The 24,237-nt window shown below is 36.9% G+C and overlaps 2 protein-coding genes across 2 annotated transcripts; one reads left to right on the top strand and one right to left on the bottom strand.

Moving 5' to 3' along the window:
• The first annotated feature begins 9,008 nt into the window (after positions 1-9,008).
• On the top strand, positions 9,009-11,600 carry LOC136218412 (beta-glucosidase 10-like). Its single transcript, XM_066005266.1, has 12 exons — positions 9,009-9,224; positions 9,311-9,374; positions 9,443-9,480; positions 9,554-9,629; positions 9,707-9,778; positions 9,856-9,943; positions 10,032-10,403; positions 10,471-10,691; positions 10,783-10,820; positions 10,893-10,980; positions 11,065-11,155; positions 11,237-11,600. The coding sequence occupies exons 1-12, from the start codon at positions 9,105-9,107 to the stop codon at positions 11,460-11,462; spliced, it is 1,494 nt and encodes a 497-aa protein (XP_065861338.1). The 5' UTR covers positions 9,009-9,104; the 3' UTR covers positions 11,463-11,600.
• An 812-nt stretch (positions 11,601-12,412) lies between these two features.
• On the bottom strand, positions 12,413-18,636 carry LOC136218411 (E3 ubiquitin-protein ligase RFI2). The gene is made up of 6 exons (XM_066005265.1): positions 18,291-18,636; positions 17,542-17,714; positions 14,940-14,998; positions 14,002-14,027; positions 13,537-13,912; positions 12,413-13,112 (listed from the first exon to the last, which is right to left on the bottom strand). The coding sequence occupies exons 1-6, from the start codon at positions 18,499-18,501 to the stop codon at positions 12,662-12,664; spliced, it is 1,296 nt and encodes a 431-aa protein (XP_065861337.1). The 5' UTR covers positions 18,502-18,636; the 3' UTR covers positions 12,413-12,661.
• Between the last annotated feature and the right edge of the window lie 5,601 nt (positions 18,637-24,237).

Here is a 24,237-nt window from a genome sequence, read left to right as displayed (position 1 = left end):
AAGAGATAACATCTGTGATGGAAACATTAAATGGAAGGTAAGTAGTGACTACACAGGATTTGGGACGAATCTGTCACGGTGTTTTCGACGGTAAAAATCGCAAAAACTATTTGCGTGAAACAACAGAAGTTTCTATAAATTATTTGTAAAAAATGAGATACGAAACAAAAACAGAATGACTGAATTCTTAAGTCCTACTGTTTATGCCAAAATTGTTAGCGTTAGCCAAATAAATTTTGGTGGTAGTGAAGTGGGATGATAAAACAAAAATGGTATTGTGAAGTCTAAGGACCTACTCGATGACACGAAACAAGACACGAAAAAAAACAAGATAATTGAATATCTTGGTGTCATTAGGCGTGGCAAAATTGTTAACCTTGACACGTGTGGGAAGAAAAGTTGATTCTCAATGATTAAACGGATGTAATGAAATAAATTGCACCTAAAGATGTGGCTTTCTAATAGAACGATTGACAACGGACTCAAGGATTGAGAAAAAAAATCTGCTTTAGGTCCTTAGTGCTGTTATAGAAACTTTCCTAATCACAATCATTCATAAAAAAAATCAATACAGAGAAATTGTTTAATTCTCTTTTTCTTTTGTTTAGTTTTTATTGATTTCTTATAATGTGAAAGTGGGAATAATAATTATGATGAAAATCACGTAATTTGCGTAACAAAACTACATAATTGGAGTGGAAGTTGCAGAATTGAAATGTATCTATATATTAAAAAGCAGCTTACATGCTGTTGATGTGGTATCCATTCAATTTGTTCATTTTATGAGAATTGTTACATTTTTTCAGCCATCTCTCAATTTACATTCTCACACGTTTGGCATCCTCTCACCTACTGCACGACTTCGTTTCTTTCTCTACCTCACTCTCTCTTCCTACATAATTGTTTCTCATTCCACACCTACACCGTAACCGTCACCATCTCAAGTGAATCTTCAAATTTCACAAGATATCTCATCCCTATCTCCGAAGTGTCTAGGATTTTGACTCAAATCTATCTATATACTTAAAGCAACTTACATACTCATACGAATTAATAACGAACAATTACCTTTGATTGTAAACTAACAAAGATTTTCTTCTCTAACTTAACTAGAATGAGTAAATCTCATATAGAGAGCTTTGAACCTTGTTCTTTCTAAGAAGTTTTTTATTATAATTGAAAAAGATAAACAACCTTACAAAAGTTGGGATTTAAATACCTCCTCTAGTTTAAATACAAAAGACTATAATATCCTAACTAGGGTTATATTTCATAAAGAAAGTACTAGAGGTAAGGTGTGGCGAAGTGGTTAAATGGTAGAATGGTAAATAGATCTAAATTATTCGCTTTACACATTCATTTAAATTACTAACCTTTTTCATTTCACCCATACTCATCCTTCATTTAGCCGAATCTACCCCTTTGTCTATCCAAAATTTAATCACGTCATCTTTTTAGTCAAAAAATCAGCTCAAAATCGGGAGATTTCACTCTTACGGGTCAATTTGGAGTCCTTTAAACCCCTAAAAATTCCACAAAAATCCCTCCTTAGACATGGGACGGGCCGCAATGACTCCGATTGGTGATTTTTAAGCCGTCTCGACCCTGTTTCGGATGGCTTGAACATATTTCCTGCGCTTATTCTTGCTAAAGAAACGAAATTTAAAATCTAATTTCATCCATATTCATGCATTTCGAACAAATTTGAAAGCATACAAATCGAAGGATAAGCACTTATGAGTTTGGAAATGGAGTGAGATTCGAGTTGGAAGCGAAGTGGGATCTCCTCCCCGAACCCCAAACCAAAATAAGGATCCTCCTACGAACGCTCGTGAGTTGGGCCTACCTGATAAAGCTATGCGCAAACATATCCACAACTAAAGACTTGGGGTTGGGATCCTTCCATTCGCCCTTTGGAGGATTGGGATGTTAAGCACGTCAATCTCGTTTCTTTTTGAGCGAGCATGCCTAACTCACTTCATCATGCTTACAGAAAAAAATCATCCATGACATTTCATTCACAAAAATTAAATCATTGGAAAAATAATCCATGACATTTTATTGGAAAAAAATCACCTGTAACGTTTTATTTTAAAAAAAAAACTCATTTCTTGAAAAAATTATCCATCCAAGTAATTTCTAGGTAAACTAATTTATCAAAAGCTCAGAAATGCTGGATATTCCCTCTAATTAAGGGGCAATAGAAATAAGTCATTACATTTTTTTATCGAAGGGAAAAAGATTTTGTTTAGAAAAACGCCGGTCAAGAAACGAAAATACATCTAAGTCTAAATCACTAAGTAAGTACTTTCTTGAATCTAGAGTTACGGTTTAGCACCTGTCTGGTCTCAGAGTTAGTGATCAGACTCACACAAGCTAAAGGCAGTCCAGTTCTAGTCTACCCAAACCTTTGAAACTCAAGATCTCAACCTCATCGGTCTCAAGAAATTGTAGCCAAAATACTCCCTTGAACCTTTAAGGTCTCATTCACCCGAGATGAACTCGTGGCTCAAAATCAAATCTAGATCTCTACATATGTCTCAAATTGGGTCACCTCTATAGGAATCTAGAATAAAGATCTCCTCCATTTCTCTCTTCTCTCAAGAGCACATACCCCACCTCAATTTGTGGTCTACATCCACGTCTTGACGCTCGAGCCTATAGTTAAGGCTTCGACCCTCACCTACCATTTATAAGTCATTCACTCGAGCCTGAATTCATGGTCGTGAATCTTCTCATGAATAATATTGATAAGATTTTGAATAAAATCGTGATGCTCACATTCGTGTAAAACTCTTACGGGTTATGCTTCCATATGGGGTCTTCTGAAGGATAGTCTCGGTGCTTGGCATGGAGATTTCGTTGTTAACATTGGTATTTGCTCTGCTCTTTTGGTCAAGCTCTGGGAGTTATATTTTGGTTTGGTTCTCGCTTGGCAGAAGGCTTCATGAGGGTAATTGTTGAGATATATTTAGAGGTTCCATTTGGGCTTCATGAAGGCTAATTCTCCATCTACTCACTCTTTTGCTTGGTTGGTCAATAATTATAGAGAGTTCGTGATAAAGATTAGAATATCTGTTTTGACTATCGACTTACGCAGATTCTCTCTTCTTAGAGCATCTTCAATAGAAGGTGCTTAAAAGAATGTCAAATGATGTGATATTGGATTTGACAACTTTTAAAGGATACATATTATTGGAGTGATGGTGGATGCTAAAGAATATTGCTAATTTTTGGCAACATTACTTTAAGATTGCTAAACTTTTTTTAATATAAAAAAATGATTTACTTGATTAGTATTGGTGCACATTTTGACGAGTCTCTCTCTTTTTTCACTGTCGACTGACAATATTTATAATTAAAATAAATTATATATAAAGTAATGATTTGTGGGACCATTGGAATAATTTTTAAAGTTATTTACTATTAGACCATTTTATAACAACAGTTATAAAAAATGATGTGGATCAATAAATTAATAAAGTGTTATTTTAATAGGATGTGTTAAGTTTTAATACTCTTTAAAGCAACCATTGTTAAAAATGCTCATGTGATGATGCATCTAAGATATTTTGTTTGAATGATTACTATTACTTTAATAGGATTGTTTTTTTGGGATTTGCTTTTTGTTTGTGGGGCCTAGCCCCTAGTTGCCTAATAAAAGCTATGAATAGCTAGTGCAATCCTGATATAATTAGAAATATTTGATAAATATTGAACACAATAGACAAATTGCAACACAATGCAAAGAGTATTTGTTATTTAGAATGTAAACTGAGGAAGCTTTAAATAGCTTTACAGTGAACCGAAATCCAAAAACAGAAACTAACGTATCCCACATATACAGGAAACGTGATTACAGCAAAGACCAAATCAAACTCTAACTTATTCCTAGTTTCTAGGAACTTATTGTTAACAGCAAAGACTACTTCAAACAAGAAGACACGTTACTTAACAAAACTCTCCCTTAAACTAAACTTGCTTACAGCAAGTTAGTTTATACCCAAGCTGCTTCGACCACCAAGTGCTTCTCTAAGCTTCTCAAATTGATCAAGCTTTAACGGTTTTGTCATGATATCTGCAACTTGATCATTCGTGCCACAATATTCCATTTTAATTGACCCATCATTTACAAGATTTCTTAAAAAATGAAATCGTACATCAATATGTTTGCTTCTCCCATGAAGTATCGGATTCTTTGCAAGTTTAATAGTAGAAGAATTGTCACAGAGAACCTTCACATAGTCAATTTTTGCACCTTCAATCTGTTTCAGAATTCTCTGCATCCAGACACATTGACACGCACATGAGGCAGCAGCTATATATTCTGCCTCTGTAGTTGACAGACTCACTACAGGTTGCTTCTTGGACGCCCAAGCTACAGCTCCTCCACTTAATACGAAAGCATATCCTGATGTACTCTTTCGATCATCTATATCACCAGCATAATCACTGTCCGTATATGCCATTAACTCAGTTGTGCAGCCTCGTTAGCAGTACTTTGAATATATCTCAAGATTCTCTTAGCTGCTAACATATGTATCTCCATTGGTTTTGACATAAATCTGTTTATGAGACATACACTGTACATCAAATCTGGTCTTGTGACAGTCATATATAGCAAGCTTCCAACAATCTGCTTGAACAAGGTTCCATTTACTTGAGTGCCTTCCTCCTCCTTTGATAGTTTGTTTCCTGGAACAATTGGATTTCTGACTCCATTGCACCCTTTCATCCCAAATTTTTCAAGCATTTCACTGGCATATTTCTTCTGGCGGATGAAAATGCCATTTACTCCTTGATGAACTTCCACTCCCAAGAAATACTTCATTTCTCCTAGATCAGTCATCTCGAACTCATTCTTCATAGAGTTTTTGAAATTTTGTATCATAATCAAATCATTGCATGTAAAAACAAGATCATCAACATAGAGACTTATAATTAGAATCTTGTTGCTCTCCTGTTTTACAAACAAGGTAGGATCACAGCAGCTTCTTTCGAACCCTTCTTTGACGAAGTATCCTTCAATTCTACTAAACCACGCCCTTGGAGCTTTCTTTAAGCTATAAAGAGCTTTGTTTAGTTTGTATACTTTGTTCTCCTCTCCCTTAACTTCATAGCCTTGTGGCTGAGCGACGTAGACATCTTCTTTGAGTTCTCCGTGCAGAAATGCGCTTTTAACGTCTAGTTGAAACAGCTTCCAACCATTTTTCGCTGCTACTGCAATTACCATGCGAATAGTCTCCCATCGTGCTACTGGTGCAAAGACCTCATTATAGTCAATTCCCTTTTCTTGAGCATACCCTTTTGCCACGAGGCGTGCTTCACATTTGTCAATCTCTCCATTTTCGTTCAGCTTGGTTCGATACACCCACTTGACACCTATCACCTTCACTTCCAAAGGATCCTTTACAAGTTCCCAAGTTTGATTTTTCTTTATTGCTTCGATTTTAAGATCCATTGCATCCCTCCATTTCTTCAATTTTGCTGCTTGTTCATAAAAAATGGGATCAGCAGATATACATAGAGCAAAGTTTTGTACCTCATCTTCAGAGAATCCTTCTCCACTTATGTAATCTTCTAAGTAGGCAGGAGCTCTTCGTTCTCTGATTGAGAAAGATGAGTTTGAGGTATTGTTGGGGCTGGAATTCAGTGAGTTAGAGCTGGAACTTGCTGAATTTGGAACATCACTGTTGGAGCTTGAATTTTCTGCGTCATTGGAGGTGATGTCTTCATCTACATCTGCTGTATTTTCTTTATCTAAATTTGCTTCTTCTTCACTTTCATCTCCTTGATTGTGGGCTTCTTCATATTCTTCTCCCCAATCAAGTACATCAGTAGTCTCCTCTTTTGTTTTTGCCCAATCCCATCTTTCATCTTCTTCAAATCAAGTACATCAGTAGTCTCCTCTTTTGTTTTTGCCCAATCTCATCTTTCATCTTCTTCAAAGATGACATCTCTGCTGATGGTTACTTTCTTTGTGAAAGGATTAATCAGCTTATATCCTTTGGACTCCACACTGTAGCCGATTAGGACTAATTTCTGACTTTTTGCATCTAACTTCAATCTCTTAGCATCAGGTACATGAACATTTCCAATGCAGCCAAAGACCCTGAAATATTCAATGTTAGGTTTCAAATCGCTCCAACATTCTTCTGGAGTTTTATTTTTCACAGAGGCAGTGGGACTCCGATTGAGAATGTGACATGTCCACTTCGCAGCATCTGGCCAAAGCATTTTGGGCATTTGTTTTTCTTCAAGCAAGCATCTCACCATATTGAGGATTGTACGGTTTTTACGCTCCGCAACTCCGTTTTGCTGAGGCGTATACGCTGTAGTAAGCTGTCTTCTTATGCCTTGTGTTTTGCAAAATTCTGAAAATTCTTTGGAGTTGAATTCTCCTCCTCTATCTGTTCTTAAGATGCACATTGATAGACCACACTCTTTCTCCACCATTATTTTGAAATTTTTGAAAGTCACAAAAGCTTCACTCTTTTCGTTCAGAAAATAAACCCAGAGCTTTCGACTAAAGTCATCTATGAATGTTAATATGTACCTCTTTTGACTGTAGGAGGCAGGCGAAATAGGACCGCAAATTTCTGAGTGTATGAGCTGTAATTTCTTTGTGGCTCTCCAATTACTCTTCTTTGAAATGGCTACTCTGTGTTGTTTTCCCATTATGCAACTTGTACATTTTTTCGTTGGGGTTTTGATGTTTGGCAGCCCTCGAACCATCTCTTTGTTGTGCAGCAATGTTAGATTTTTATAGCTCAGATGCCCAAATCTTTGATGCCAAATTTCACTCGATTCTTCAATTTGTGCGTTGAAGCAAGAAGGTGATTTTATGAGAATGTTTGCAATAACTACAAACATTTTGTTTGCTGTCATTTCGCTTTTCATTATAACACCACGGGTCAGATGATATAACTTACACACTCCATGTTTGATAAGAATGGTGATTCCTCGTTCTTGTAATTGACCTATACTCAGCAAGTTATTACGCAATTCAGGTACATAAAAAACATCACTCACAATTTGGATTTGGCCTCCAACTTCGAGCTTGATACTCCCTTTCCCAATCACCGTCAGCTTGGAATCATTCCCAAGTTTAACAGAATGCTTAAAAACTTCATCAAGTCGTGTGAACCACTCTTTGTTTCCTGACATGTGGTTCGAACATCTAGAATCAAGAAACCAGATCCCTTTCCTTTTATCTTGCTTGGGATCAACTTGCGCCATTAACAACATCTCATCTTCATCATCAATCTCGGCATAGTGAGCCCGTTTCTCTGAATTTTGACATTCATGCTGAAAATGTCCCAAATTGTGACATTTATAGCATTTAATAGCAGATTTGTCAAAGAACGATCTGCCTCTGCCTCTTCCTCGACCTCTAAAAGTGCCTTTGCCTCGTCCACTTCGGTCTTCATGTGTAACTTTCAATACTTGATCTTCTTCTACAGATCCTTTCATCCTTTGTTCGTGAATTAAAAGGCTGCTTTGTAGTTCATCCACAGTTAAAACATCAACATTATTTGATTCTTCAATTGAACATACCACGTAGTTGAATTTTGGAACTAAGGATCGAAGAATCTTTCCTGTGATATCAGCTTCTTTGACACTTTCACCACATGATTTCATCCTTTTGGCAATTGAGAGTGTTCTTCCAAAATAGGCATTGACACTTTCCCCTTCTTTCATCTTCAGAATTTCGAATTCAGTTTTTAGGGTTCGAAGTTGTGCTCTTTTAACCCTTGTTGACCCTTTAAATTTCTGCTTCATCGAGTCCCAAATCTGCTTGGATGTATCATCGTTCAGAATGGTTTCCATAATTTCTCTGTCAATGGCTTGATAGAGATAATTCTTCACCTTCTTGTCTTTCAATTGCTGTTCTGCAATAACTTTAGACTCTGCTTCTGATGGCTCTCTTCCTGCTGGAATCTCTGTTATTCCGTCTTCTACTAGGCTCCAGAATTCCTTTGCTCGAAGGAAATTCTCCATCAATTTTGCCCAATGTTCATAGAAGCCATCAAATTTTGGGATAGCTGGTTGCACAAAACCATTATTGTTGCTTTCTGCCATCTCTTCACACTCTTCTCTCGTGTTTCTCTCACACTCTTCTCTCTCAATCAGGCCTGTTCTGGCTCTGATACCAAATGATAAATATTGAACACAATAGACAAATTGCAACACAATGCAAAGAGTATTTGTTATTTAGAATGTAAACTGAGGAAGCTTTAAATAGCTTTACAGTGAACAGAAATCCAAAAACAGAAACTAACGTATCCCACATATACAGGAAACGTGATTACAGCAAAGACCAAATCAAACTCTAACTTATTCCTAGTTTCTAGGAACTTATTGTTAACAGCAAAGACTACTTCAAACAAGAAGACACGTTACTTAACAATATTGTTGATCTTTTTTTTTTTTTTGAGATATTTTAATTGTACTTCTTATTTAACTCTTCTTTAATAAGATAGAAATCATTCTTGAATTAAATCTTCAAATTCAATAAGAAATATTTAATACATTCCGAATAGCTAATTTAAAATTCTTTTAGAATTTGCAGGATTCATATTTCTAGTAAAACTATTAGGCTTTAGACTGGTTGAAGTTGGCTGTTGTATTCTTTAAGTCATAAATAAATTCCCAAACTTTAAAAATTCTACTAATTAATACCTAAAATGAGAAAAAATATTGTAATGGAATCATAAAGAAAAGAATTGAAAAGGAATAAAATGAGTATAATTAAAATCAATTATGCATGAAATTACAATTTTTTTTAGGAAAACAATAACTTCATTAAGAACCAGAAGTAACTAAGGCAACCAGGCACTGAATACAAAAAGAAAGAAAGCATGAAATTATTAAGTAATAAAAAATGAGTTATGAGAAAGAGCATAGAGATGTTGATATTTAGGAAAATTGGCAATTTATGAATATAAATCAAAGGGTAGACGGCAATGAAATGTTGTGTAGATTCTAAATAAACAAGCGTCAGCCTTTTCGTGGGTAGAAAATGATTGGTGCATATCGCTTTCTACAGTAGAGTAGACTAGTATAAAAACATGGTTATTAGCTTTGAGGTTGGCTGAAACAAAATGTGGATTCCCCTTTGTTGTTGTTTGTTAATTTTGATTGTAAATTCAGCAGCTGTTGAATATAGCAGGCATGATTTCCCTGCTCACTTTATTTTTGGTTCTGCTACCTCTGCTTATCAGGTCTGTTTTTATCAAACATATACTCTCTCTCTCTATATATTATATATAGGTCTAATCTTATGGGTTATCCTTCCTTGAATTGAAAGGTGGAAGGAGCAGCCAATCAGGATGGGAGGACTCCTAGCGTCTGGGATACCTTTACTAATGGGGGTATGTATCTGTCTCTTGTTCTAATTAATGACCAGATGATTAAGTTTTCTGATTAACATTAATTGCAGCTGGAGAAGTGGCAGTTGACGGCTATCACAAATACAAAGTATGAACAAGCATTTTTATTAATGAATGTCAAACAAGTTTTCTTGGCTTCTTCTCTCATATTTTTGTTGCAGGAGGATGTTCAACTTATGGCAGAAACTGGATTAGATGCCTATCGATTTTCCATCTCCTGGTCAAGACTCATCCCTAGTATGTCTCTCAATGTCATATATGAGCATTTTCTACTCTATTCAATTTCATTAATTATGCTGTGTTGTGTTTGATAGAAGGAAGAGGGGCAGTGAATCCAAAGGGCTTACAGTATTACAACAACCTCATCAATGAACTTGTTAGCCATGGTCAGCTTCATTTCAAGACTATCTTTTTCTTTTTCTATTTATATGATTGATGTTGCTTTCCTTTGTTGAATAATCAGGCATCGAAGCACACGTTTCCTTGTACAATTATGATTATCCACAGGCACTTGAAGATGAATATGCAGGATGGATTAGCAGAAAGATTGTGTATATATATAATATACTAGTAGATTCTTCTTCTCTTTAAAATTGTGCATCATCAGGACAAAAATGAATGACCAAATGTTAATTGTAGGGAAGACTTCACAGCATATGCACAAGTGTGCTTCAGAGAATTTGGGGACAGAGTTACATCTTGGACTACTATAAATGAACCCAACATTGCAGCACCAGGAGGTTATGACTATGGGATGACACCGCCTGGACGATGCTCTTACCCATTTGGTTTCAACTGCTTCAAAGGAAATTCTTCCTACGAACCATATTTAGCTGCTCATCATATGTTGTTGGCGCACGCATCAACTGTCAGACTCTACAGGACAAAATACCAGGAGAAGCAACATGGAACTATCGGACTCACCCTCTTTGCCATTTGGCTTGTCCCTCTAACTAACTCTACTCAGGATATACTTGCTACTCAAAGAGCAAGAGATTTCACCTATGGTTGGTAAGTTAAAAACACTCAAATTCCATCTTTCTTTTTTAAATCTGCAACTTCACTAATTGTTATACAGGTTTCTAAATCCATTGGTTTACGGTGATTATCCTGAGATAATGAAGAAGAATGCACAATCCAGGCTTCCACTTCTGACTAGTCAAGAATCCCAGTTGATCAAAGGAGCATTTGACTTCATAGGTCTCATACACTATAGCGTAAATTATGTGACGGACAATTCCAAGAATCTGAAATCGGAAACTCGAGATTACAATTCAGATATGGAAGTATATATGTTTAGTATGTTGTTAACTACTACTAAATCAGTTGTACTAGTATAACACTATAAGTGAAGGAATTAATTAATTAATTTCATGTTAACTTGTGACAGTGGATCCAGAAAAACCTTTTACAATAACGCCAGATCATGTAAGAAGCATTTTGCTAGTTTGTTGTTTAACTAGTTAGTAATTATTAACGAGTTATGTCTGTCTGAATCAGTATCCTTTATGGCCATGGGGTCTGAAAGGACTATTGGAGTATATAAAGCAAAGTTATGGAAATCCTCCTGTCTACATCCATGAAAATGGTGTGTCTTTGTTTACATTAGATTACATTACATGTGTTTTTGTATGAAATTAAGGAAAATGAAGGAAATAGGTTCGTTTGGCAGGTCAAGTGATGGGACATAACTCTTCGGTTGAAGACACTTTGAGGGTGGAGTATCTGGAGGCATACATTGGAAGTTTGGTTGATGCAATAAGGTATCTGAATTGTATTGTATATATAAAGATTAAGTTGTTGTTGGTATAGTTAATAATTGAATTTGAAAATGAATGGTGAAGGGATGGATCAAATACAAGAGGGTATTTCGTATGGTCGTTTATAGATCTATACGAGTTACTGTTCAGCTACAAATCAAGCTTTGGGATGTATTACGTAGATTATGATGATCCAGAGTTGACAAGAAAACCAAAGCAATCTGCAAAATGGTACTCTCACTTGTTAAAAGGAGGAAACAAACAAACTCTCAACTCTTGCTCACCACCAACACTTGTTTCAGTCTATTGATTATGATTATGTATTTCTATTCTCACTTTCACTAATAACAAGTTGTGCCGCTTCACTTTCAATTTGGCTTGTATTTTTTTGTAATTTTGTTGTCATCAGTAACCACTTAATTGAAGACAAATGTCTGTCTGGCCATAATACCTTCTTCTTCTTCTAGAGAAAACATTGTCCAATTTGTACTGTTTTCATCTCTAATATTGTTTTCTATTTTTAGTTGTAAACACTATATATGCGACAGACAATGATAGGATAGGATAGGATAGGAGGTATTGCTTTCTGTCACGAAAAACAAAGCCATTCTACGTAAATTTCAATCATTTTGTGTTTGACTATTTAGAAACAAATAATGAATGCAACCGAAAAAGAAAAACATAATAAAATACTAATATATTACCTTGTGATGAATTTGCTTTGGAAGTTGTGGATGCAATTATTATCTGCATCATATCTGATTCAGGTCTTGTTGGAGATTTGTTTAAAAAATTATGTAAAACCTTTCTTTAAAAAAGTTCTTTAGGAGAATATAAGGATTACATTTTGAATTATTTATATTTAAATTTTATGTAATAGTATATGTGTGCTTTAGAATACTCATATCTCAATTTTTAGTTTATGTTTTATTTTATGAAAAAGAAAACCAAGGGGTGTAATAGTGAATAGATTGAATTAAGTATATGTGTTTTGTGTTTTGAAAGTAAATGAATTAAATACTTTAAGCTTCATCCTCCACAAAATTCAACACTTCAACTTTAACTAGAGATGTCTGTCTGTTGAGTATAGCCTCATCTAGTTTACTACGTATAAAGTTGATAAATTCATGCTTCACATCTCTTTCTTTTCTTTTGCATCTTAACTTACTTCTATGCAATATCAAATTACTTTCTACATCCACCACAAATGTTGTGTGCTTCACTATACTAACAAAACATCCAAAATTGATCTTCCCAGAAAAAAAAAAAATGCAGCGCATTCCATCCTTTTACCACACTTTCAACAGAATAAATTTACAGTTTCAGAAGCCACAAGATTCTAAGTTAGACAAAATTTACAAAAAGAAAAAAAAATTGACAGCAGCGTGAATTATGATATATTACATTTGGTTCGAGCCATTTGACTGCCATATAAATAAATGTTTCCAATAAACAAGGCAAGTTTCATCCATAAGCTTTTGGAATAAACACAGTGCACAGATAGGTTCCTTAAGAAGAGTGCCTATGCCAAAAGCTGGTGGTTCGGTTGCCAGGGTTTGGGCCACCGCCATTATGATGAAATGATCCCCAATTTGAATCCCTTTCGAACGAAACATGTTGCAGATGAGGCAAAGGCTCTCTTTCCCATGCATGAAAATGATTTGGCAAAGGATTTTCTGCTTCTTGTGGAGTTTGACCTGATGAATTTGGAGGAATGATTAAGAAGCCACCACTACGATCATGTTGAGGAGGTGCTGGCACTAGTGCAGGTAAACCCCTGGGTCCATCATATCTCCTCACACCGTGGATGATTGGTGATGGAACACCAGGTGAATTGCTAGCTTGTTGACGATGATGGAAAGCATGGGAAATCTGGATCCTGTCATGGATCCGAGCACCGCTGCCAGGATGGCGAGGAACAATCGAAGAGACAAACGAGCTCCCAGCTATAGGACCAGACCTATAGAAAGAGAGGTCGATTTGTTCAATATTATGCCCTTTGTAGCTCACAAGATTAAGGGCACCATAAAAACGGATCCCATAATTGACAGAAAATAAGCTGAAGAAAACAGGTCTTTTCTGTTTCATAATGAGCCAATTTCAACATAATGTCATTTGTAGATTTTAGCACAGAAAATACGGAAAATTTCATGCAATTCAATATATGGGATGAGATGATCATTTGGAATGTTGATGAAGGGACCAGTATTTCTTACAGGTTAGCATCACAAAGCATGGTTTTTTACCGACTCATGAATCACAAATGGCAATTGCCATCAAATAGCATACCTAAGGATGAAAAGCCAATTTCCATTTTTTATCAACTCCAGATGCAAGAGAATTAATTAATTGAAAGCTAGCAGTAAATATTGTGCAATGCTTACCCATGACCAAAAAGAACTGGATGTGGAAAAGGTGTGGACCTCGTTCTTGCATCTGTTTCACCATTAGAAGATCTGAATGTCAGAGGAACAGCTGGGTCAACACCATTTATGTGACCACTAGAAAGAGAGTAAGGAGGGGAACGGCGGCCCCAACCGTTGTATGGAATATTAATGGCAGGAAAAGCATGTGTACTAAAGATTTCTTGGCGTCCAGATAGGCCATTCCAATGCTGATTGAAGTTAGGATCATCAACGCTATCATTAGATCTTGACGAGTTCGGAGGAATAGGTCCAACTAGTGCTACATAGGAATGAGCAACCGATGATGCAGCAGTGTGTTCAGCATATGCAGAATGGTGCCCCCTTAAGTCATGATCTAACACATGAAGGAAATTCTTTCTTATCCTATACTGCCATTTAGCCAACATAAATTTTCGTGAGACATCTATTAATTAGAACACTTACAGGTGGTTGATGGAGATTCCACTTCCCTGGATTACATAAAGAATCAATTCATCAGTACAGCATAAGAATGCTTCCACCAGAAACTACCCAACATTATCACGGAAACAAAAATACTAGAGAATAAGACATGTAAATGCCTTCCCAGCTGCTTCCTTTTTTATAATTGTCTTAACAATTTTAATAGAGACAAAGACAAGTCCAGCATGTTGAACTTGGACCTAACTTCACCCCAAAAGACATCTTGAAGGGGAAGGATTGGCACACGCTTATAAATGACATATTGTCTTTATAGCTAGCCAATATCAGATACTTAACACACACCTCTCACACTCAGGGCTGAACATCTGGAGCATGAAGTTTGCATGACTTAACATTAGCGTGTGATCCAACAAATGGATGGCCGAAGGTTAGACTAGATGGCGCTAATTTACTCTCATAAATGACATGTTGTCTTTATACACAGCGAATGCTGGATACTTAACACACCAAAAAGCAAAAGCAACAGCCCCAAATATGAAAATTCGAAGCAATACAAGTAATTCCAATAAACAACAAACTCAAGGAAAAACTTCCTTCATAAAACTAGATTGCACACACATTCCAGAAATGCAATTGTTTTCCAAGGACAAGAAAAAATGGTCAAATAAAGATACTACTGAAAACAAAAACAAAAAGTACTTATTCTAACTAACTAGAAATCTTTTTTTTTTCAATAAATTACTGAACTTAATACAATTAAACTAAAAGAGATGAATAAACGCAAAGTCCTAGAACTTTAAATAGTACGAAAGGTCCAGCACAAAAGGAAAAATACTATATAATAAAAGAATTTATCCTTTAATACACGTGATGTTAAAATGAGCTCAAAAAAAGATCATATCACCAGGGAATCCATTATAAAATAAGGCAAGTTCAAAACCATTGGAAAGAGATCATACTCAAAAGATGAACCAACACGTGCCAGTTCCCCATATGGACACCAATGAAATCTGTAAGGCTGAAAGAGAGAACAAGAAAATCACCATCAGAATGTATATTGCATGTGACATGAACGTCAAGAAGTTTTGGTAACTAACAACTTCCTCATGCTAAAAGGAAAGCCGGAAACGTAAAAGTCATATACACACCATGTGCAGGTTATTGCACTTTTAGACTTTCCATGATAAGTTAAAATACCTAATATTTTCCGCATACAACTCGTTGCTATATCATTTGATCTGATAATTGAGGAAATGAATTGCATCAAATAATAATAAATATCCACCTAAAATATAGCTGAAACAACACAGTGGACTCTGAATCTAAAGTGGGCTATAAATCAAGTGTTAAAAGTCTATACCAGCTAACTTTGTTCCTCAAAATGCTGTCACCAATTCCAGTATATATAAAGTAATGATAAACTTTTGCCCCCAGCCAGCTCAAATCAGACTGAGGTCACCATTGAGCTAAATGAGAATCAGCCAAAAACAATTTATTTCAATTTCTATTCCACGAAGGATCAAGGAAGCAAGATGCAATCCAACCTAGCTCGATTTCAATTCACTCATATTATTCACAGCTTTTCAAGATGCCAAAATATAATCCAAAGATCGGTAAGTTATTGCAAAATTGTGAAATAACATCTTGAGAGCAAGCAAGGTCATTACATCTAGAAGGTCAGTCCAAACACTGAGAAATTATGCAAAATTCAATACTTGTCATAGAACCTTCTAGCTAAGCAACAAATCACACTATGTCCGAACCATCAGCCCTAGGCTGAATATGATTTTGACTCCAACCCGGAAAGAACCACGTCTGACAAAAAGTTGCTAGATTAAGAAGATGTTAATTCTAAGTAGAACGCACTACCTGCTTTACCTTATACGAATTCTTCTAAGACCATTTAAGACGATAAGACCTCAAATTGCCAAGGTTCTAGGCGCTCATCAGAGCAAAGTGAACCTCTCCTTAAGAAAAAGATGAACACAAAAATACAACATTTGATTCATAATGAAACATAGGATCTTTTAAATTATGATTATCAAGTGGAACTCTTCTTCTGCAAGTAGAATTCTTCTTCATTTTATCTTCTTCAAGTTTTAGTCATTTTCTTTTTCTTATAAAAGCTGGATGTTACTTTTTCTATTTCTTGTGTTTTCCAATTCTCTCTATAGCACAAGGGCCAGCATCAAAGCTTGCAACATATCAGGAGTGCAGTCTCTTTTCTTTCAAAGAGAAAGATGCCTATTTTTTAATGGGTCAAACACGTAAACTTTCCCTTAGCAACTGTACTGTACTTCAAACAAATTTTTACAATCTGTATCATCTGAAACAGGCTTAATTTATTTGGAAACCGAACATTATTTTGAATACCAAAACATTATCTAAGATGTAGTTACCTTAAAATGAATCTTCCATTTCCAATGCTCCTTTTCATTAATGATGTTTCCTTTTTAAAATAGCATTTACGCTTTCATAAAAGAAAAGGACAAAATATACTGAAGACAAGCCTTTTATAGCCTAACACCTGGGCTAAGATGCTTTTCCATGAAGGTGCTTGCCTAGGCAGCTTTATTGAAAGTAAGGTGCTCACCCAAGGTGTTGGGAGGCGCTACCCCTTGCCTACGCAGCTAGACGAGCACCTCTGTCACTTTTAAGAGCACTGAGCAATTCAATGGATATCCCCCACGTAACTAGATCAACCTAATGCTTAATGAAGTGTGGCGAATCCGATGACAGACAGCAAAGCTAAAACTCATCGCGCTAGGTAATTTGCATTTCAATAGAACTCAACAAACTATATGATATCACAGCCATATCAAACAAAACCAAATTAGATTTCTTCCCATGATTCACGATGACTCGTAAACAAAATATAGAGCACAGAAAAAGACACTTAAGGGTATATGTTACAGAAAAAGAACAATCAATCGAGGATAATTAAAAGCAAAGAGAACCCCAAGAACTCCTCTCCCTCTTTCTTTCCTATGGCTTATGCATTTGCAGCATTCTTAGGTTAGCATTAAGATAAAGGGGCGGCCCGGTGCATTATGCGTCCCCGCTAAGCGAGGGTCCGGGGAGGGGTCCCACCACAAGGGTGTACTGGGGGCAACCCTTCCCTTGCCAATTTTTTTGGCAAGAGGCCGCTCCTAAGACTCGAACCCGTGACCTTCGGTCACAGGACAACAACGTTTTACCGTTGCGCCAAGGCTCGCCCTCTAGCTCTAGGTTAGCATTAAGATATTAACAAAAAATTATGAGGTGCTATATTGATGTCCTGGTGAACTGTTCAATTCTCAAATTTTTTAACCATATAGAGCCTAGAGAAGCAGGAATTTGTGAGATGATAAAATGCAAAAGAACACATAACTTCCATTGAGAAATAATGGATAAGAATACGAGACAGAGTTGCATTCTGCCTCATTCAAAGAACAAAAATCAATTTAATTCAGTGGGATCATAAAGTTGATACTATAGCATACTTCATGCATTTACCAAAATTCACTTGCTATATAACTAACAGGAAAATAGTCTAGAGTACGGGAAGCAACTGCCTTTTACCATTTCAGAATAACCTAGATCATAAAAATCTTCATCAGGTATCCAGTCATCCATGCTTATCTCTGGTACAGTACGAGTAGAGCCGTTTGCATAGAGCCATTGGCCTTTTTCAACTTTTCTGCAATTTGGGCATTGCATTGCTCCTTTCATATTAAAGGCCGAACCAATGCAATCTGCATGGCACAAAAAGAAAATCATAAGAATGACTAAAGATGTTGCTATGTAATATATACTCGAGATCTTGTGCACTCTTAAATACATAAAATGCATGAGGATATGCAAGACAACAAAAATAAGTGAAGCAATACAATTTCCACTCCTAGAACTAGAGAAAGAATCTTGGAGATTCTGCTGACTAGTATAGGTACATTCAATAATCCAGCTAAACTCCAACGAGATTCAAAGTCAACAGTTGTGATTCATTTTTATAGTCAGAAGAATTCCAGCCCAAAAAAAAGTAACGGTGCAGATTATAGGTTAAGTGCTCAGAAAAGTTTTACAAAGTATATGTATAACTTCATTATGTTACTCGCCCAAATATGTATGTGCATTGTACATGCATAGCCTCGGAAAGCAAAGGGATAAAAGCCAGCTAAACTTGATTGGCATATCAAAACCAGAACATCCATAATTATGTTGCTGAGTTACCATAAAATCGCCGCAGGTTCAAACTATTGGATAAAATTAAGAAATAGATCAAAAAAAAAAAAAAAAAAAAAAAAAACAGAGAAAGACGGAGGAGAAATTACCTAAATGGAATTCATGGCCGCATTGGAGCTTAGCTCTGGATCTGGTGCCATTATCGGTGACAGTATCGAGGCAAATCGAGCAGGAAACCCCAGAAGAAGAAGGATCATCGTCATCGAGAAGATGAGGGTGGTGGCAATGATCAGCGTCCATGAGTTGATTATGAAATTGATGATGGAGAGAATCAGAGGCAATGTTCGTTGAGCCCACCATTAGCTCCTCCCATGAGAAAAAGGAAAAGATAAAATAGAAAGCGAGAAGTTGGAAATGGCAGGAAGGCGACAAATCTGAAACCCTTGCTTTTTTTTTTTGGTTGTAATTATTCTGGTAAATTGGGTGGGTATAGAATAGAATAGATATACAACTCTATCTATCTGTATGTATGTATCTATCTATTTATCTCTCTCCGACCTGTCATATACGTGGTTCTTGACTCTCTTGTCCTGACACGGAATCTACGAAATTATTCTTCCTTCTTTTTACTATTTACTTATTTATTTCATTTTATTCTACAACAATATTTTCGTTTTTTTTTTTTCGGGTTGATTCCCCGTTGGAGCTCCACCTGTGGGGAGCGCTGTTGGGTTCGGTCGGAGGGACGCCAATGCTAAAATCAGTCACGTATAGAAAATAATAGAACAAAAGCACGAAGAATGGTATTGGAATGTGTACCTCAATAGCTTGGGATGCAAGTCTATTTATACTAGGTTTAGCTGTAACCCTCGATTTGGTAACCAGAAAGTCTCCATTAATGCATCATTAATGGCGGTTACTGAGTTCATTCAAGTATTGTCGTTAGCTCATTAATGGGTTATTACTTCCCTTTAATGATGGCGGTTTTCTTATAGAAAGACGACGCTAACATTCTACGGGCGTATCGATATCTGATGGCGAATCTCCCAAGAGGCGGTGATTACAAGCCTCTTTATGGCATTTGACTATCTGAGGCGTATCAAGGACTCTATCGATCTGTCATATCTACAGCTTGCTTCGTACGCCATCATTGTGGCGTATCTCCTGGTCACTGTCATTTGGTTAATTCCCCTTTTGGTCCTTGGATAATATCTGGATGTTATCAGAAGCCCTCCTAAAAGTGACGATAAAGTCATTTAGGGCTTTTGTACTTCTTCGTGTGCTATCAATAGGCAGCCTATTGATGGGCACTCTGTCTCATGCCATAAAACGTGGGTACCGAGAAGATGATGTCAGAGTCCCTTCCTTTTTAAGCTTTTCTCTCTCCTTTTTGAATTTTTACTTTGTTGTTCATAGTTTTCCTCTTCTCAAGCTCTCGTCTTCTCCAAGCTTTCTCGGAATCGTTCCTTTTGTCCAGAATCGGTCATCGAATGCCCTCATTGTTTTCATCTTCGACCTCATTTTTTGTGTAAGTTCGTCTGACCCCCCTTTTTCTTTCTCTATCTTTTCGTTTTTATGAGTTCGATTTTTGAGCTTTTTGGCTTAAGTTCTTCAAGTGAGGGGTCTTCTGCGAGTACTCAGAGCTGCGATTTTTCGAATTTGCGCAGTTGTAGACACTGAGTCGGAGGACCTGTGATGAAAACCTGAAAACAAGAAGGTTGAAGCGATTGATTCCGGAAGTTTTGAAAAATATATAAAGAATAATAAGCGAAGAAAAATTAGCGGCACGGCGCGGGTGCTTAGCGGCATCCGGCACGCAGACGACAATGGTCAAACGCCCTCTCGGCGGCGCGGGACGTGCGCTCGGCGTCCGTCGGACGCACCGCAAGTGGCACGCTCTCGACGTCCGATCAATGCCCGGGTCCGGTGGCACGGGGCGCGCTCTCGTGGGCCGCTGAGCGCACGTGCCCGGTAGCGCGAAGCGCGCGTTCGGCGGCCGCGACGTGTGAGCGTCCGGCGGCGCGGGACGCGCGCTCGGCGGCCGCGGGGTGCGCACGCCCGATGGCTCGAGGCACGCCCCGAGGGTCGTCGGGCGGGCGTCCAACCGCGTCGGGCGAACGCCCGACGAAGGTTGGGCGATCGCCCAACACTAGGTTGGGCGGCCGCCCAACCCCAATGGGCGACGCCCAATTTCTTTTGGGCGTCGCCCATTGGTCCGGGGACCCGTTTGCCTATAAAAGGCACGGATCCCCATGCAAAAAAAAGAAAAAAAGGGGGAGGAAGGGAGAGCTTCTCACACTAGAATATTTTTTCTAGAGAGAAGAAGTTGATTTTTTTAGGAGAAAACATTTTTTTTCCTAAAAATTGAAAATCTCCAAATTCCCTAAGTTCAATTTTTACTAAATTTTTCATAAAAAAACGGAAGCTCGCGGTTCGTGGAATCAATCGGCTTCGACTGTCAGATACCGAATTCAAGGTATTATCCGAGGACTAGACTCTTTATTTTATTTAATTTATTTTCTTCTCCTATTTAGTTTTTTTTATATACTATAGTTTTTATTCATTTAGTCATTTATTTATTTTGTCACATTTTATTTAATTAGCGTATTTATTTAATTTTCGTTTCGTGTTGAATAAAATTCGGTTTTGTTTTAAAATAAAAAACCTCGTTTTGATATCCCAATACGAACCGTGATCCGATAAAAAGGTAGTTCGGGTATCAAAAACGTTGTAATTATAACATTTTAATTTAAAAGAAATTTCCAGATAATGTTTTAAAATAAAAACGTCGTTTTAGGAACTTCCGTTTTCGACTATGATCCATTTTTGGTAGTTCGGAAATCCAAAACGATTGAATTAGATTTAATTTAAAGCTGTTGAATAAATCTGGAAACATTTAGGAGTGCTGCTGTAATTTACCAATTCTGTCACTAAATGCTGTTTACCAACGGATTTTCCGTCGGTAAATCTGCCATAATGTAAAAAATGCCATTTCAGTCTCTTTTTCTTAACTTTTAAGCTTTTGATCCTTAGTATATATATGTATAATTACGTAATATATGTTTTTTTAAATTATTTTAGAACTTTAGCATATATATTTATTTTAGAATATTTGTATATCATTTTTATTCTATTTTACAATATGAGTATAAGTATATATATATGTATTTCCTTTTTATTGATTTAGGCTATGTTTTGAATATTAGTTACTTGATATTTTGAGAAATAATGGGTAAATATTAGTATGTGTCATTTTTGATATTTAAAACTATACTAGTTATGTATACATATATATAGTTTTGGGATATTTGGGTTATCTTGATTATTGAATGAAATTATTTTTGGGTAAATGTTATTTTCTTAGTCATAGGATTTACTTACTATTTTCACATTTTCAAAGTATAGATATATTGTACCTATTATTTTTATATACATATAGTTCATTTTGTATTAACTTTTATTTTCATATTCTATTTTTGATTTAAATATATATATATGTTAGAATTGCTTTCTTTATCCTTTTGGGCTTAATAATGGGTCCATGTTTCAAGTGGACTTTGTTTGAGTATGGATGGTGGTTTAAATGGGTTTATTATGGTAATTATAATTAGTAAAGAGTCCATTAAATAAGTGGGGAAAATAAATCACAAAAAGAGAGTTTTCAATTGAATTATTTAAACTAATGAGTTTTTAGATTTCTAATGTAAATAAATAGAGTCATTCTTGTTAATATTCCAAATCGTTTCTCAAAACACCACGTTTTAAAACCTTAATCCGTTCCAAAGGTGGATTAAATGATCATTGTAATTAAAATCGTTTCCTTTGTGAATAATAGAGTTTTGAATCATTTTCTCAAAGAATTTGTACAAAATAAAATTGACTTGTATGTTTAAACCATGTTTTCTCATTAAAAGGTTTTTATCTCAAACGTTTTCAAATACTCGAGTCGTTCCAACGGCGATTCGGGTAAATTTCATCAAACGGGGTTTTAAAACGCACCTAAATCGTTCCAACGGCGATTAAGGTGCGAACCATGTAAATGAACTCATTTTGGGGAAAATAAGTTAATGTAGAATGAACACACAACATCACATTTAATACGGGTGTAAATAAATCACTTCTTTCTTCCCCCTCTCTGTGTATGTATAAACATAAATGGGTGATTCTTTACTGATGTGGCTTTTCAATAACATATGCTCAAAACGGTTTCTAAAAAAAGAAAGAAAAGGGTTTCAAATGAATTTTAAACTTAAAGAAGTATACGATTAGTCTGTTATCGCCTAACATGCTGAGTAGGAGGCCGGTGGTTCATAACCGGGCGATGTCGGGGTGCCTAGTAGCCTTTCTCCGGAAAGGAGCTAGCCTTCTCGTCTCGTACCTAAGTTTCCCGAACCTACACCGGTCTCCCGCAAGGGATCGGTGTTCATTTTCCCATTCGTGGGTGGCGACTCTTCCATATCTCCGAGCTCTGGTCCTGCCGAGCAGCTTGATTCCACGATTGGTTGCTTTCGGCGCCAATCACCGCTTACGTCGCCATGAGGTTGTCCACCCCCCGGTCCGCCCGGGAGATTAGGCCGCGGCACCTCGTCTAACAAGTGGCGACTCTACTGGGGAAGCGAGAAATTTGATTCCGGAAGGCGTGTATTAAGCCCTTAACGGGGACAGATCGTTTTACTTCTTTTCGTATGCATTCATGTGCATTATTGCAAACCCTTTGGGTAATTTCCGCGAAACCTCTAGCGAGAGTCCATTCGTCGCTCGAAAGAGGCTAGCGTAAGTTCCCCCTTACAGTAAGGCGCCAGAGGGTCCCCATCCATTCATTAGGGGCGAATCTGTGCGGTCCTGTGAGGTCCCGCGGTCAGCCGTGTCAGCATATAGTAGCCTTAGAAGTTTCCATAGGATTACCCGTTACTATTTTTGATGTGATAAATGAATCAGTTCGTGTTTTCAAACCGCCATGATACGTGTCTAATCCTAAATTATATAAAGAAAATGAGACGATGCGTTAATATATACTCATGAATCGACATACTAATTACCCTAAAACATCGAAACGATTTGAACTAAAGACGACTTAGTCATCTCATATGAATGAACATGTGCGACCCGCCTTGTCCCTTTCGGTGTCCCGATGAAGGCACGTGTTCAGGAAATGCGTTATGACGTAAGCACGTATTAGTATGAATCGGTTCGGTGTTAAGGATAATTACATTTCGATACAAAAGACTATATTAACAATAGTCGTTATTCAAATTCTTTAAATAAATTGGGATAAAACCAGATCAAGACGAAACGAAAACGAAGAACATTTCTGTCCTGAACGACCCTGTCATAACGCGAAAAGTTTCGCACAAGTAGCCCGTCCCTTCCGAATGAAAGACGAGCTTTTACGTTATGCCTCGTGTCGTTCTTAAGAGAAATGGATGTGTCCGTACAGATGACTAAGAAAATAAAGAAGAGAAAAATGAACTAAACGACCAAAATCATTCCGAATCTACGATATATATCAATACCGAGAGTTGTTAAAGAAAATAAACCAATGTCGTTGAATATGTGCCTCGGACGAGTGTATACCCCGTTTAAAATCTCGAAGCCGAATTAAGCCAAACCATATAATTGCGCCATATGGACGAGACTGCGGGTTTTGACTAACGACTCGATCATTTCGACCGTTACCAAAACTGCAAGAAATATGGCCCGATGTACGTGTTTGCTTAAATCGTGCCTAAAGGAAAGAGAACGGTGATGTCCTCGCTTTGAATAAGCATGCGATTCAACGAAACGTTGATTTTCTATAACCACACTAAGATGATATATCCCGTGGATTGGGAAGAACAACGAACTGTTGCTAGTCGAAAGGTTACCGTGCGCTCAAAATAAGACTCGCCGCCTTTTTCACGTAGCTAAAATGAGCAAACGGATCCTCGACGCTAAGAACAAACGCGTTACGCGATGAGTCCGTTCCCTAAAATAAAATCCAAAAGTGATTCCATCACTAAATAAACATGTGGTTACGTCTCTCGATAGATCCAAAAGATCCCGTTGTAATCCAAAATCGAGACATGAACCCACGCGAACAAAAGGGAACGAGTCATC

Source organism: Euphorbia lathyris, chromosome 2 (assembly GCF_963576675.1).
Source record: "Euphorbia lathyris chromosome 2, ddEupLath1.1, whole genome shotgun sequence".
Taxonomy (NCBI): Eukaryota; Viridiplantae; Streptophyta; class Magnoliopsida; order Malpighiales; family Euphorbiaceae; genus Euphorbia; species Euphorbia lathyris.
This window is presented reverse-complemented; position numbering and strand designations above follow the sequence as displayed.

Bases quoted from the DNA above. Each gene is read 5' to 3' on its own strand.
- LOC136218412 (XM_066005266.1), top strand. From the start codon at position 9,105: ATGTGGATTCCCCTTTGTTGTTGTTTGTTAATTTTGATTGTAAATTCA. The intron at 9,375-9,442 runs GTATGTATCTGT...CATTAATTGCAG, and splicing joins GGATACCTTTACTAATGGGG to CTGGAGAAGTGGCAGTTGAC. The intron at 11,156-11,236 runs GTATCTGAATTG...TGAATGGTGAAG, and splicing joins AGTTTGGTTGATGCAATAAG to GGATGGATCAAATACAAGAG.
- LOC136218411 (XM_066005265.1), bottom strand. From the start codon at position 18,501: ATGGTGGGCTCAACGAACATTGCCTCTGATTCTCTCCATCATCAATTT. The intron at 14,999-17,541 runs GTAAAAGGCAGT...TCTCTCTTTCAG, and splicing joins ATCTAGGTTATTCTGAAATG to CCTTACAGATTTCATTGGTG. The intron at 13,113-13,536 runs GTAAGCATTGCA...CTCTTTCTATAG, and splicing joins CCAGTTCTTTTTGGTCATGG to GTCTGGTCCTATAGCTGGGA.